This window comes from Macaca mulatta, chromosome 16, assembly GCF_049350105.2.
Source record: "Macaca mulatta isolate MMU2019108-1 chromosome 16, T2T-MMU8v2.0, whole genome shotgun sequence".
Taxonomy (NCBI): Eukaryota; Metazoa; Chordata; class Mammalia; order Primates; family Cercopithecidae; genus Macaca; species Macaca mulatta.
Genome location: NC_133421.1, coordinates 87,043,085 through 87,058,820, shown reverse-complemented (window position 1 = coordinate 87,058,820; position 15,736 = coordinate 87,043,085). Strand labels below are relative to the sequence as shown.

General features: G+C 56.2%; 1 protein-coding gene and 1 long non-coding RNA gene across 12 annotated transcripts in view; one reads left to right on the top strand and one right to left on the bottom strand.

Moving 5' to 3' along the window:
• The window catches only part of SEPTIN9 (septin 9), a 215,606-nt gene that overhangs the window by 171,598 nt on the left and 28,272 nt on the right, over positions 1-15,736 (bottom strand). For 4 of the 11 annotated variants that reach the window (XR_013407348.1, XR_013407349.1, XM_077973017.1 and 1 more), the window contains exon 1: positions 3,846-4,773. The exons of 5 other annotated variants lie outside the window; for them this stretch is intronic. Coding sequence is in view for 3 of the 6 variants with exons in the window: in XM_077973017.1 (XP_077829143.1) it covers positions 3,846-3,867 (22 nt within the window). In the remaining 3 variants the exon portion in view is untranslated. Of the gene's footprint in view, positions 1-3,845; positions 4,775-15,736 lie in introns of those variants that run through there. 2 more of the 11 variants (XR_013407347.1, XM_077973018.1) reach the window with 2 other exon arrangements.
• On the top strand, positions 4,402-15,319 carry LOC144335989 (uncharacterized). Its single transcript, XR_013407361.1, has 3 exons — positions 4,402-4,779; positions 5,791-5,950; positions 12,720-15,319. It is a non-coding gene; the product is annotated as an uncharacterized LOC144335989 (long non-coding RNA).

Sequence of the window (15,736 nt, the reverse complement as noted above, 5' to 3'; positions counted from 1 at the left end):
CCCCCAGAATTCCCACAGAGGCTGCCGGACCCCGACACCTCACCAGGAGCACAGGAACGAGTGGAAAAGGCCGCCGGCCACCCCAAAGGGCCAGAGGGGGCCAGCGAGAGGTCTGGGACATGGAACCATTCTGTGCATCCAGACACAGGGGGACAACAGGGGGGTGAAAGGTGGCCCCTAAAATTTACATCCACCCAGAGCCTATGAACACGGCCTATTTGGAAAAAGGGTCTTTGCAGACATTATGAAATTAAGGATCTTGAGATGCGACCATCTTGGATTACCCAGTGGGCCCTAAAGCCGAGAAAGACTGTCCTTATAAGAGACAGACAGAGGGAGATTTGGGGCACAGAAGGAGGCCCCATGACAACAGAGGCAGAGATCGAGTGATATGGCCACGAGCCAAGGAACGCCAAAGGTTGCGGGAGCTGCCAGAAGCTGCCGGAGGCGAGAAGCAGGCTCCCCCTCGGAGCCTCCGGAAGGAACCAGGCCTGCTGATGCCGTGATTTTGGACTTCTGGCCTCCAGAATGGTGAGACAAGAAATGTCTGGTGTTTTGAGACACCCAGTTTGTGGCACTTGGTGATGGCAGCCCCAGGAAACCACTACAGGGACCAGAGTTCCCACAGGGCCGGGCAGGAAGTGGGTGCAGAGTGCCTCAGGCCAGGCCTCTCACATCGGAGATGAAAAAGCAGAACTGGAGAGTTTGAGACCGGATAGCACCCCGTGTCCAGGGGTAGGAACTCCCAGGGGACGGTAGAGGCCATCAGGGACAGCAGAGCGAGGGACAAGAGGGAGGGGTGAGGGCTGAGGTACCGCCCTCCAGGGGGCCTTGGCTCCCTGCCCACTGGTGACCCAGGAAACCCCTAAGAGGAGCTGGGCTTTACCCTGTGCCATACTGCATCGGGTGGACCCTGGTGGGGACAGACGTCCAGCAACAGCGTGGCTGAGCCCCTCCAGGACCCTGGGCCTGCATTCATGACCATGCACAGACGTCCACGCCCTCTTCCTGCAGCTCTCCCTCGTGGCCTGTTCCTAACCTCCCAGCCCAACGGAGCTCCCCAGTGGAAAGTTCCCTTCTTGGAGACTCTCTCCCTGCTGAAATACAAGCTCTTGGAACAAGATAAAACTGCTCAATTTGTAAAAGCCACAAAGCCGGTCCAGAACAAAAAAAAGCTCCAACCCTTGGCTGGAAGGAGTGGCCTTCCATGCCTCAGCGGCCAGTCACCGCTGCGTGACTCACGCTGGCCCGGCTGACGAACCCTCCAGCGCCTTCCCAGGGGAAGGCCGCAGGCCCCAGGGAGGGCGGGAGAGTACCCAGGCCCCCGTGACAAACCAGACCGGAGCCAGGCACTGCCGACAGAGGGACAACGGAGGGACAAGAGGGCAGGTCTTGGGGCTCCTAGGCCTTCCCTGGGGCCGGCAGACCACCATGGACTCACCAGGGTAGGACTACCCCCTCCCACAAACCCTTTCTGGGCAGCTATAGGGCAGCCTGAGCTGGACACGCCTCACACACCAGCCCAGTGGGGCATGAGGCACCCACAGCCACGTCTGGAAGCCAGCGGGCTGGCGTCTGCCGGGCAGGCCTCTGTCACATAGGCACAGCATCCTCCCCACGCTCCTCCTCAGGCCAGAACACGCGTGGGAATCGGAGCAGCTCTCACAGTGGCTTGCAGCCTGACAAAGTGGCATGAGCCACACCCTGCGAAAAGCAAGAGCCCCTCAGCGAGGGAAGAAGTGCCCATAAAACTCAGAACACACGCAGAAACCCGTGAGGAGGAGGGTGCGCTGCCTGGGGGCCCGGCTGCTCCCATCCCTCACATTGCAGATTACGGAACTGCGGCCCAGAGCTGCCAAGTGGCTTGCTCAAGGCCACCCAGCAGGGACAGGAAGGAACTCACTTCCCCAGGGACTGTTCAGGAGTTCAGTGACAATTAAAGACCAGTGCTAAAGTTTGCCCAGGACGAAAACCTCGTTAGGGAAACAGCTCGGGGATTCTCGTGTTCATTCGGAAGGCGGCCAGTTTACAACTGAGTTTTTTAAAATGTACGTTTTCTTACATGAAAACACATCTGAATGGGATTTTGTAGAAAGCATCTTTCATCAAGGCACAGCCCGAGGGGAGGTCCCCGCTTCATCCCTGACTGTGCTGTCCTTGGCCAAGGGCAGCAGGGATCAGAATGGTCTCTGGGGCACAGCGCTGACTGCTTTCAAAGAGTGTTTTGTTCAGTTGATGAAAAGCTTGTGTTTGGTGAGCCTGGGAGGGTGCCACCACTTCCAGCTCCCCAGGGAGCACCACCCCCTAAACCCATGCCTCTCTGCCCAGCTCTCAGATCCCCTGCTGGTCACCCATCTGGGCCTTGGCTGGATCATCTATAAAATGAAGGCCGAACCCGAGGCTCCCCGAGGCCCCTGCCAGCCAGGCGGGTGAAGTGACGTCCTCCCAGGGCTGGTGGCCAAGGAGGCAGGGGACCCACTGTGGTCTGGTGGGGTGGTCACTCCGAGGACGACTCCACTGTGCAGGCCCGATGAAGGCCCCTCTCAGTGCTCCCTGCCCTGCGGCTCCTGCTGGGCCGAGAGCAGGACACTGGGCTCCACAACCACCCGTCCCAGCGGGCCTGAACCCCCGAGCTCAAACAGATAACATGCGGCCCCAGCCTTCTGCCCGTCTCCCCTGGCCCCCTCCTGAGGTCCGCCTGCCGTGCCCGACTGGGTGTGCTCAGTGGCACAACACACACCCGCTCCACCAGTCCCAACATCACATCAAGATGTGGCCCTGGGAGCAGCGGTGGAGGGGACTGCGCGTCCTATAGAGGAGTCACCGAGATGGGCTTCCCTCTCTCAGGCCTCTCAGGGACCCCCCAACACACACATAGGGGCAACCAACAGACCAGGGCCCAAGGCACTTAGGGGTTGACACTCTTAGCGACCCCTGCTCCATGGCCCATAGGTCACTTCAGAATACCCAAAGCCTGGAGTGTGGTTCAACCACCCCATATCTCCCAGCCCTGGGCTCAGAGGGTGGCATGGGCAGCAGAAACCGTCATCACTGCTAATTACCAATGACGGCGCTGGCCACGTGCGATGGCAGCCACAGCACCGCACGTGAGTGAAGACACCAAGGAGGCTGGGCCTGGGAGGGAGGGCCTGGAAAGCTGGGGTGAACTAAAGACACGGGAAGCCCCTTTCTCTTCATTTGCCGGTTCACACCCCGATGGGTCTGTGCCCGCTGCAAGGGGGCTGCCAGCGTGCATGGACACACACACACACATGCACACACACGTGCACACATGCACACGTGCACACATGCACACACACACACACACGCCGGGCTCCTCTGAGCGCTGGGAGCTTCCCCCTCTATAATCAACTGCCGGGAAGGCACAGAAATGCTATTTTAGGTAGGAGACCGAGGCAGCCTTGAAGACAGACTTTGGCTGGAGGCAAAAAACAAACCACACAGTGGACAAACAAACCACTGGCCAGGTCCAAGCGCCGCCGCCCCAGACCCGAGCCAGGGGGGCAGGTCCCCCATGCCCTCCCCAGGTTTCAGTACCAACAGCCTGAGCGTTGAGAGTGGCCATGACATGCAAGAGTGGCACACTGGAAAATGAAAGAGAAGTAGCCAGGAGAGAGGAGAGCGGAGTTTAAATACAAGCCAGACTCAGGAGAGCTCAGCTTCTGAGACGGCGTTCATCCCACGAGCTTGGAACCGTCAAAAAGAAAAGAAATATTTCTGTGAAAAATGAGCAAAAGCGCCCCTTGCATGCTTATTCCCCCCAAGCATAAATAAAGCCCCGAGTCCAGGGCAGTGGGGGGGCGGCCGATGGGGACGCTGCCTACCTGAGATCCGGTCCCTCTCCATTCCTACGGATATATTTAGCAGTGGCGGGAGTCCCGGCGTCCCGCTCAGAGGCGGCCTCCCCTTTCTCACCCCCGTCGCCCTCCCTCTCTCAGCCGCCTCCTCCTCCTCCTCCTCCTCCTCCTCCTCCTCCTCCTCCTCCTCCTCCTCCTCTAAAAACACTCTTTGTCTGGTCTAATTTCTTCAATCTGTTGCAATCACGAATGCATCCGAATTACCACATTTCCATGTGCTCATCACATGTTTGTGCTCCAAACTGAAGTAGCATTGTCTCTTCAAAATGGGAGGAAAAACGGAGCAAAGGAGAGAAATCCAAAAAGAGGAGGCAGGAGAGAGGGCCCAAGGTGGGCCCCGAGGAGTCGGGCAGCCCCCAGGGTCTGCCTGTGAGAGTCCCAGAGTCCTGGCCGCCCGGTCTGGTCGGTGGCTGCAGAGGTCCCGAGTGCGGCTTCCGGCAGCCTCCTCTCTCCACCTCCTCCAGCCCCCGCCGCCCTGAGGCTTGCTGCTCCTTTTTAATATCCACTTGGAGATGCTTAACTTAGACTCTTGGAAACCAACTCACAGAGTCAAATTCCTGACGACTTCCAAAGTCTTTCATTTTCCCCGTCCCGCGATGCTACGATTTCCTTGGGTTTAAGTGTTTAAAAAGCCCAGTTCCTGCGTGCCTTCCTCTGTCCTGGGCTAGCCCAGGCTTTCTTCACCCCGCACCCCAACGTGGCTGGGCGGGAGGAACGGCCGTGCCTCAGGCCAGCGTGCTGAGAAAACGTTCTGGAGCACCTGCCCAGGAGGAACCCTGAGAAGTCACCCCGCTCTGTCCCGTTAGCCTGTGGCGACAGAGGCAGTTGCCGTCCCCGCCCAAGCAGAGGGCGAACGGGATGGGGACTTCCTGGATGATTCCTACCACACACGCATGAGTCAGTAAGTCTCCAGCCGTCCCCTGGGAGGGAGCGAGTCTTCCTCTCCGGGAACTCGGGGCCCCACTGGGGGATCAGTGCTGTTCCCCACTGTTCATCCGGGGTCCTCAGAGGCTGCTTACCTGGGGGGTCCCCACCAGCACATGGTCAGTGTCCACGCTGAGGCCAAGGGCTCAGCAGACCAGGTGGGGGCCTACAGTGTGGGTTCCTGGGTGGGGAAGGGCACATCCTCTCTGTCTTTAAGCTTCACCTCAAGGGTTCATTCAAACCTGAGACACAGAGGCCGGTTCTGTTGGCCCAAGCCTGTTTAAAGAGAATGTGTGTTCGTGCCAAGGCTGAGAACTCAGGCAATCTCTCTGAAAACTCCAGATTGTCAGCTTCTGTTGAGAAAGGCAGGACGCATGGCCACGCCACAGAAGCCTTCCTGCCTGGCCACACAGGGCTGGTGCAAGACTGCTCTGCCCTTTAGACAAAACAGTTTCCAGTTGCGCTGCTCCCCAAGGCCCCCACGCAAATTTCCAGTATTTGCACCCCTCCACCTCGACACACCCCGCAGGCCTCTGAGTTTACAATCCCTGCCCCACAGAGCCAGGTGAGTTACCTGTGACCAGGTGAGGCCCATGCACAGCCCTCAGCTAGATGACAGGGTCAAAGGCCCTGAAATGCCACTTCAGACCACAGTCCCGTCCACTCTCTGCCTGGGATAGGACCCGAAATGCAGTCTCCTTTGGCAGAAAGGACGTCTTCTTAGGGGGTGGGGAGGACCATTCCCAGCCTTCTGGGAGACATCAAGCAACCACCTCCTCCTAAAGAGCCTGGAGGACAGCCCCACAGGCAGCCAGGCAGTGAGGGAGATGGGGACAGCATTTCAGCCGAGGTGGGAGGCTGGGGAGGGAGGGAGGGATCATGGGCACTAGAGAAGGCTGAATAATGGCCCCAGGGATAGCACGTCCTAATCCCTAGACCTGCAAATGGGACCTTGTTTGGAACAAGGGTCTTTGCATCTGTGATTCAGTTGCGGATCTTGCTGTGGCGAGAACACGTGGATGGTCCAGGTGGTCCCTAAAGGCAGTCTCGGTGCTCACACAAGACGGGGGCAGCGGGAGATTCGACACAGACAAGGATGGTCAAGTGGAGATGGGGCCCGGAGAGATATGAAGATGCTGGTGTTGAAGGTAAGGGCCATGCAACCACAAGCCAAGGGACGCCCACAGCCACCAGAGGCTCGAAGGGGCAGGTGATGAAGGCAGCAGCCCCCAACCTTTTTGGCACCAGGGATCAGTTTCATGGAAGACAATTTTTCCACAGACCAGGGAGTGGGGAGATGGTTTCGAGATGTTTCAAGTGCATTATATTCATTCTTTTATTTTATTGAGACAGAGTCTCACTCTGTTGCCCAGGCTGGAGTACAGTGGCGTGCTCAGTTCACTGCAACCTCCGCCTCCTGGGTTCAAGCGATTCTTCTGCCTCAGCCTCCCAAGAAGCTAGGATTACAGGCGCCTGCCACCCTACCTGGCTAATTTTTGTATTTTTAGTAGAGACGGGGTTTCACCATGTTGGCCAGGCTGGTCTTGAACTCCTGACCTCATGATCCGCCAGCCTTGGCCTCCCAAAGTGTTGGGATTACAGGCGTAAGCCACCACACCTGGCCTTTATTTTTTTATTTTTTGAGACAGAGTTTCAAAAACCTGGGATTACAGGTGTGAGCCACCACACCCGGCCACAAGCACACTGTACTTATTATGCAGTTTATTTCTATTATTATTACACTGAAATAATTATACAATTCACCACAATATAGAATCAGAGGGAGCCTGAGCTTGTTTTCCTGCAACTAGACGGTCCCATCTGGTAGTGATGGGAGACGGTGACAGATCATCAGGCATTAGATTCTCGTAAGAAGCCCACAACCTAGATCCCTCACATGCACAGTTCACAATACGGTTCACGCTCCTATAAGAATCTAACACCATGGCTGATCAGACAGGAGGCAGAGCTTGGGCAGTAATGCAAGCAATGGGGAGTGACTGTAAATACGATGAAGCTTCGTTCGCTTGCCAGGCACTCGCCTCCTGCTGTGCAGGCCAGTTCCTAATAGGACACACACAGGAACCCCTGCCCTAGAACCTCCATAGGGCTATGCCCAGTGGACACCCTGATTTCAGCCTGGTGACCCTGATCTCGGACGTGTGGCCTGCAGAGCTGTGAGAGGATGGCTGGGCGTTGTTGCAACCCAGCCAGCTTGTGGCCACTCGTTACAGCAGCTGTGGGAAACTGATGTAGCAGCACAGACAGAGCCAGGGCTCAGCTCACTGGAGCTGCTTTCTGTTATTCTATTTCTTCCTAAAACATTGTATTAAGCCAACCACTAATAACCACTGACTCCGATAGGCAGGAATCGCGGAGGTTTCTTGGTTTGTTTCTTTAATCCCTTTTCCAATTTTGAAATAATATTTCTTGTTGGTTTTTCTGATTGTAAATGTAATATCTTTCATTGTATTGAGTTTAGCAACAAGAGAAAAAGTATAAAGCGGAAACCCCAGTTGGGCAAGGTGGCACGTGCCTGTAATCTCAGCACTTTGGGAGGCTGAGGCGGAAGGATTGCTTGAAGCCAGGAGTCCGAGGCTGCAGTGAGCTATGATCGCGCTACTGCAACCCAGGCTGGGTGAAAAGAGTGAGACTCTGTCTCAAAAAAAAAAAAAAAGAGGAAGAACACCCATTAACCTCACTCAAGACTCTCCATACAAACTCCCACTGTGGGGCAGGGAAGCCCAGGAAGGCCCCACCAGGCTCTGACCCAGCCAGGCTGGTAGTGGGAACTTGGGAACAGCCCCGAGTGAGGGGCCGGACTATGACGAGTGCATTCACCCGGCCACCTCCCGCACGCTGTGCACACTATGGGTTTGACGGCCAGGGCTGGAGCGCTTGCTGAGCACAGCCTTGACCCTCAGTTTCACCCAGCATGGTTTGGCTTGAGGTCCATCTCCCCTCCGTGCCTGAAAATCCAAACATTTTGGCCCAGGCAGGGGATCACTTGAAATGGAAAATCTGGCAGCACCAATTGGCTCTGAAGAGGCAGGAGTTAGTCATGAGCCGGCTGGGAGGCGAGTGCAGAGGTGGTGGGGTAAGGCCAGCCGAGGGTCGGGGAGGCGACGGGCCAACCTCTCACTGCCCACGGTGTCTCAGCCTCCATGTAAGCACCAAGGGGGCACCTCACCAGGCCAGCGCAGACCCAAGCCCCTGCGGCGGATCCCCCGTGGTCCCTCCCTGCTGAAGTGGTTTCTGGTCCTGTCGTGGATTCAGAGGCACAGTTGCATACTAAACGCACTGAGTAATCCTGCAGTGAGGGAGCCGGGCTTGGTTTAACCCACCTTTTCCCAAACTGGACCAAAGGTTGCTCTCCCGGGAAGGAAGGGCCCCCAGGGCCACGGCTTTGGGAAACTCTAGTTGTGCCAGCCTGTGAGCCCAGCTCCCAGTCACCCCAGCCTGCCTACAACCTGGAGTGGGCACTGTTACCCAAAAGCCCCTTCCAGACAGTTCTCAGGGCGGCATCTCTGTCCTTCACCCCCCGTAGACCCCGGGCCACTTTTTTGTGACATCAGCATCATTGGTTCACAGCTCCTCTTAATTGCAAAGTAGGGCTCAGCGGGCACAGTGGGGCCTGGCAGGGCGGGAAGGAATAGCGAAGGCCACTTTGTCTCCAATGGCACTGGCTGGGCTCCGGAAAGGCCAGAACCCACAGAAAGGAAGGAAGTGTCACACTCAACCTGCTTTGCCTCAGCCTGGGGGCATCTTGTAGAAAGAAGTTAGGTGGTTGTTCTTCACCCTCTGGCTTGGCCTAGGAACTGCTTCTTTTTCAAGATGCTATCAAATGCCTCCTCCATTAGGAAGCCTTCCCTGGTTGCCTCCTCCACTCCTGTCTTGCCCCAGAACATGGCCCGGCCCTCACAGACAATCCTGACATCAGAGCCTTCTTAGTAGAGATTTTCCTTCTCCATGGAAATTCATGCTCCAAACCGAATATGTGTGCAGACTGAGCCCCTGTTCCCACGTGAAACGAAAGTGAAAGGTACGGGTCACCGTCTCACAACAATCTGGGCTCCATAGGGGCCCAGTAGGAGATGGGTCCAGTTCAGCTGCCCCAGGCGCACCATCCCGGGCACTAGTGCCTCAGCTCCCCTCCACGAAGCACAGCTTCATCCCCTGGTACCCAGAGGGGAGGGGACACATACCAGGCATTCCCCAGGGTGGCCTGTGATCCCTACACCAGGCCAGGAGGACCTGGGGCTGGTCCAGCCATGCAGGAAAGGAGCAGGCGGTCCAGGAGACGCTGATGTAGGCAGCAGGGGCCTTCGGGAAAGAGGCTTCGTAGGATCGGCCCCACCTTGCTCCAGGCGCACACACTGGGGAAGGGTCCTGCGTGGAGGTGGAGATAAGGCATCTCAGGCTGAAAGGATGCTTTCTGACGCTCCGGGCTCGGATTTGTTGCCATCTTCCATGTCCCCTCACCTAACACAAGTTCCAGTAAATCCTCCATGCCGAGTACCAAGCTATAGAGGATGCACAACCTCTCGCTTTAAAAAGTGACTTTTCCTGCTGGGAGTGGTGGCTCACACCTGTAATTCCAGCACTTTGGGAGGCCAAAGTGGGAGGATCACTTGAGGCCAAGAGTTCAAGACCAGCCTGGGCAACATAGAGAAATCCCATCTCTACAAAAAAAGAGTCCAGGCACAGTAGCTCACACCTGTAATCCCAGCTACTTGGGAGGCTGAGGCAGGAGAATCACTTGAACCCAGGAGGCAGAGGCTGCAGTGAGCCGAGATCATGCCACTGCCCTCCAGCCTGGGCAACAGAGCAAGACTCTTTCTCAAAAAAAAAAATTTTTTTTTTTGAAGGCCCCTTCTTCCTCCCTTTGCCCAGGTTGGAAGGCAGCGATGTAATCACAATTCACTGTAGCCTCAGCTTCCAGAGTAGCTGGAACTACAGGGGTGCACCACCATGCCCAGCTAACTTTTTGTATTTTTAGTCGAGACAAGGTCTCGCCATGTTGCCCAGGTCTGGAGCACCTGAGCTCAAGTGATCCTCCCACCTCGGCTCCAAAAGTACTGGGATTACAGGCATGGGTCACCATGCCTAGTCTGAAGACATTTCTTTTAAGAATTAGGCAGGCATGGTGGCTCACAACTGTAGTCTCAGCTACTTAGGAGGCTAAGGTGGGAGGATCCCTTAAGCCCAGCAGGTCGAGGCTGCAGTGAGCTATGACTGTGCCACAGCACTCCAGCCTGGGGGACAGAGAAAAACCCTGCCTAAAAAGAAAAAAGAAAAAAAAAAAAAGACTTTTCCATTCATTTCCTGCTCATCCTCAGACAACCACTGAAGTTCGCTTCCCTGAATTAAAAGTGAAGGAGCTCTGTCCCGGACTCCCTCCTGCTGGCCCTGCTACTGTACCTGCCAGCAGAGCTGGCCAAGACCCTCCAGGCTGGCCCCAGCCTGGCCCGCCTACAGCCTCCCAAGCAAGACGGATTCCCGGGCTGAGGCCAGCTGCATTCCTCTCCGGAATCTTTCTCCACTTTTTATTGTGCCTCGAGCTTTGGCTGTTCCTAAATAAATACAATCCAGCTATCTCTGCCCTTGGGGCCGCTGCAGGGTTTACTGGTGCAAACCGCCTGGGCAGGCCTGTTGCTTTAGGAGTCCTTCCAGGTCAGCGTGGAAGGAAACCAAGACAACAGGGAGAAGCAGCCTGGCCGGGCCCAGTTCCACTCTCACAGCCTCGTGCTCAGCCATCCGTCCGGGCTGTAGCCTGACAGGAGCCGGAGCTGGCGCTCCATTCCTAGAGGGGGCCCCCAACTGCCTGTGCAGAGTGAGGGAGGTCTAGGGGTGCAGAGCCCAAGGGCCCTTGCAGAGTTTGCCCCAGGCCCCCTGAGTTTAAGCTTCTCTGCAGTCAACAGAAAATTCCCCCAAGAGCGGGTGTCTTTCATCCTGCCTGCTCAGTAGGTGCCCAGCAACCGTTCGTTGGATAAACAATGAATTTGCAGATCCAACGTGAAGATGATCTAAACCGCCCATAGAACTTTCCGCAATGATGTCAATGTTCTGTATCTGCTGTGGTCAATATGGCAGCCACATGTGGCAGTGAACGCTTGCAATGTGGAAGGGCTACCGAGGAAGGCACAGAGTTTCGCATTTATGTTAAATAATTTAAACTTAAATAGTCACAAATGCCTAGTGCCTTGCCCTGTTACACAGACCCTTTTTGTCACCTTCTTCTCCTCCCTGGAGACACTGCATTTGCCATCAATTTCTTACCCAGGAGGCAAACAGAGAAAAGCTACTCTTTAGCCAATGCAAAAGAAGGCCCATATTTGCATTTTAAGCTAGTTTTTTGGCCAATTCTCCCAAGCATCTCCTATCAAGGTCAGTCCAGCAATATTTCCCGACTGCCTGCCACACACCAGGAGAGCATCCCGCCCCGGCTCTGGTCGGAGGCCGTGGAGGACACAGAAATAACCAAGGCCAAGCTGATAGAAGGGGTATGGCAAGATGGCCCAAAGTCACCCTGAGCCAGCTGGGTCCAGGAGCACGGAAGCCCTGCTTTCCAGAGGACAAGTGGCAACCCATCCAGAGAGGTCCGAGCACTCAGAGCCAGGAGCACAGAAGCAGCAGGGGGCTCCAGGCTGGAAAGCAGTGTCAGGGTCAGGCTGGGCGGCAGCAGAAATCCACACTCGAGGCTTGGGGGCAGAAACTAAGGGCTCTGTAAGTAAGAAGACCAGGCCCAGGTCTATTGTAAATGATCGGGTGGAGGGATCCTATCACCGGGTCCCCAGCACAGAGGAGGGAAGCAGTAATCGTCCTCTAAATGTTGGCTGTGGATAGGAAGGAGCCACAGCAGGACAGGGGTGGGGAGGACGGCACCCGCTGGTCCAAGGAGGGATGACAGAGGCCCAACCAAGACATGACTATGACCAGAGCAGCCTGTCCAAGGGCCAGTATGTGGAGGGTGAGTTGATGAGATCTTGGCAACCTGTTGACCTGGGGGTGCTGGGGAGGCAGAGGTCAAGATCAACTCTGAGATTTCCTGCTTGTGAACCTGGGTGGGTGGCAAGGCTGACATCAGAGAAATAGAGGAAGAGCGGGTAGCTATGCGTGAGAAAGGAAGTAACGAGCTAGGGGTGCCACAGGAGCCCAGGGGCAAGGTCCTCGGGCAGCCAAGATGCTGGTGGTCTCTTCCACAGCCAGCTCCCTCCACATGGCACACTTTTGTCTGCACAGCTGGGCATGGGGGACCTGTTTGTCCGACACACTTTGAGCAGCTACTCTGTGCACCAAGGCAATGTGGCACGGTACCCGGGGAAGTAGCGAGGAGGCACTGCCCAGGCCCCACCCCTCTGGCATTTTCTGTCTCCTGGGGATGGTGGCAGTTAAATAAGTGACAGCCAATTGTCAGGAGAGTTGGGCTCTGATTCACCGGGTGGGGCCGGGCACTCCTTCCGGAAGAGGCGTGGGAACTGGCGTAGGATGAAGGGAGGGAGCGAGCACCAGCCCAGGCCCCGCTCCTGCAGAGCCCTTTTCACACCTCCTTGTGCAGGCGTCCCCTGTGAGGGCAGAGACACCTACAGTGCTTGAGGGAGACTTCCTGCGGGCGGGGGTGGCCCATCCACAGCGGCCAGGTAGGGAACGCATCAGTGTCCTGTGGCTGCCATAATGGACCACAGCTGTGGGGCATGAAAAACTGGAAGCGGGTTCTCTCCCGGTGCTGGAGGCCAGAGGTCCAAAATCAAGGTGTCAGCAAGGCCACACTCCTAGGAAGGCTCTGAGGCGGGGTGAGGGGTCCTTCCTTGCCTCTTCCCAGGCGCCTTCTGGCCTGGGGCTGCATCACTGCACCATCCACTGCTGCCTTCACGTGGCTCTTACCGGTGCGTCTGTGGCCTCTCTGCTTCTTTTAAGGACATCAGTCGTTGGATTTGGGGTCCATCCTGATCCAGAATGACCTCATCTCAAGATCCTTAACTACTTACATCTGCAAAGACCCCATTTCCAACTCCCAGGTCACATTCTGAGGTTTTTGGTGGACATGAGTTTGTGGGGGACACGGTTCAACCCAGGACAGAAGGGATGATGGAGGCACTGGGGACGAGGCCACACACCCCAGAGGCATGGAAGATGGAAGAGCAGGACCCAGAGACATGGGATGTCAGGCAGAGGAGTTGGCTCCAGGGATCCCAGCCGGGGACTGAGGGCCAGAGGGAAGGAAGCTCGGGCACCACTGAGATGAAATGCTCCATACACCGTGGGAACCAGGGCAAAAGTCAGCTGGACGCTCAGTCAGGGAGGCGGCTGCCCAGAGAGGCTGACTGAGGCACAGAAAATGGGCAAATATGGGAGAGCCTACCAGAAGGCCACTCGGAAGGGCGCAGTGGTAACATCTAGAAGGGCTGAGGAGCGTGTCCCCACAGCCCAACCGATCCACCTGGGGAAATACACGTTCCCGGCAGCGCTAATAACAGAGAAGACCTTCGGTGATGTCACCAGTGGGCCACGGGACTGGCAAACTCTGCCTCCCCACACGGAGGAACACTCGCTAGCTGCCAAAATAAATGAACCAAGGCTAAGTGGATTTACACGGATAAATCTCCACGCCATCACGTTGTGGGCACAAGCAGGGCAGCCACTACTCCAGTCAGGCACCAAGGACACGATGCTGATGACGGCATTCAAGAGGAGAGAGACCTAGGCTGTTCAGACACACGATGCTGACGACCGTATTCAAGAGGAGACCAGGCTCACACCTATAATCCCAGCACTTTGGGAGGCCGAGGCAAGTGGATCACCTGACGTCAGGAGTTTGAGACCAGCCTGACCAACATGGTGAAACCCTGTGTCTACTAAAAATACAAAAAAATTAGCCAGGCATGGTGGCGGGTGCCTGTAATCCCAGCTACTGGGGAGGTTGAGGCAGAAGAATTGCTTGAACCCAGGAGGCAGAAGTTGCGGTGAGCCGAGATGGCTCCACTGCACTGCAGTCTGGGCGACAGAATGAGACTCTATCTCAGAAAAAAAAAAAAAGAGGAGACCTAGGCTCCTCAGACACACCACTGCCCAGGACAGACATGCCTGCCCAATCCAGGGGTGAGCACTGCAGCGGGAGCAGGGTTGGGATGGAGAGGGTCACCCAGGACTGGGCTACACCTGCAATGTCTCACTTCTTAAGCGGGACGGTGAATACACAGGTGTTTTGTTATCTTATTCTTTACTTTTTTTTTTTGTAGCTCTAACAATTCCATTTAAAAAAAAAAAAAAAGGAGACAAAGTGTGTGAGCTGACCAAAGGGTTGATCATGGTGTCATTTAAGCTCTTGCCAGAAATGTCATCCCTGGCCCAGTCCCAAACACAGCCTCGAGAAGAGCCTTTGTCCTTCTGGGGAGGGCAAGAGTCCCAGACATAGGAGACTGGCCAGATGTGGATCTACAGAGAAGCTGGGCTGGGAGGACGGGATGGCAGACAGTCATCTGCGGAGTGTCAAATGGGGAGGCCTGAGATGCTGGGATGTCTAGAAATGAACTACTGAATGGACCAGGGTCTCAGCAGCAGGGAGGCAGTGAGAAAGACAGAAGCCAAGAAGATGAGGAAAGGGTGTCTCAGGCCGGAGCCCACAGAGGCCCACAGAGGGAGGACCCCGTGTGTCAGCAGGCAGTCCCACGCAAACCCAGATCACCAGCTTGCAGCTTTGGGCTTCAGCAAATTATGCCTTAGGCTTCCAAGCTGAGCTGTGATTGCGGCTGCCAAGTGCTGACGGCACAGAACCAGCCGGTGTAAGCAGAGGGAAGCAACCGCCGGGGGAGGCTGTGTCCACGCAGCCCAGGATGCCAGGCTCCCAAGATGCAACCCCCACAAGCACTGGGGGACCCTCCCCACCCATTCCACCAGAAGCTGGCCAATGAGAGGGAGGGAGATGGAGAGGCAGATCAGATGCGGAACCTGAGAAAAGCTCCCCAGAAACACAGCAGTGGCGGGGCTGTCCAGTGGCTAGTGCCCAACATGACTGCAATAGGCGGGGCCCCTCTTAACCATGGCGCTGAATCATGCAGCTGCCCAGGGGCCTCCAGCCAGAGTGTCACCCCGCTCTCCCCACATACAGTCCCATCCTGTACTGCAAGGGACCTCACATGCACTCATGTGGACACAGCAGCCCACATAGCCACACAAGGTCCCACATCACCCACATGTACACGCCATCCCCTCCACTCCCACGTCCTGTAAAAAGCCACCCTCTCACCTCGCCAGGCCTGGGGGTGCACAGTCCACCCTCTCCCCCTCCAGGCCTGGGGGTGCACAGTCCACAGGCGCTGCATCCACCTCTGGAGGGCGGACTTAGGAGGGGTCTGTGCTGTCCCCACAGAAGCCAACTCAGGATCAGAAGCAGGCTTTGGGGATAGAATTCTGGGGTCTCAGTTAGCCAATGTGGTCTGGAACTGTTCCGTTTCATAGCCACTAGCCACATGTAGTTATAAGTGGAAATCCATTTAAAATAAATCAATAATTCTATGCAAGTAAATGAGTGAATAAAATAAACTTAAACATTTATACTTCGAGTGTGCAGTAGACCCAGGTGGTCAAGCAACTACCCTACAGGATGGCGGGGTGGGGATGTACAGAACAGACCCACCATCACAGAAGGTTCTATTAGACGGGGCTGGTCTAGAGCATGGAGGTGGGGGCTGCAGATGGGCACATGCCTTGCCCCCGTGAGTGCCTTGTCCTGGCAGGACGGCTGTCTCACCTGGTTCTGAAGGCAGCCCTGGCCCACAGGTACTCTATTTGTGTGGACTTGACTCTGGGTCCGTGTCCTTCGGTAACTTTGTCTCCTCTAGAATGGCTAATTCATGAAGGCACAGTCCCTGCCTGTCTGCCACCATGATGGCAGCCAGGGGTCTGGCACCCAGTTGGCCCCCAGCACATATGCA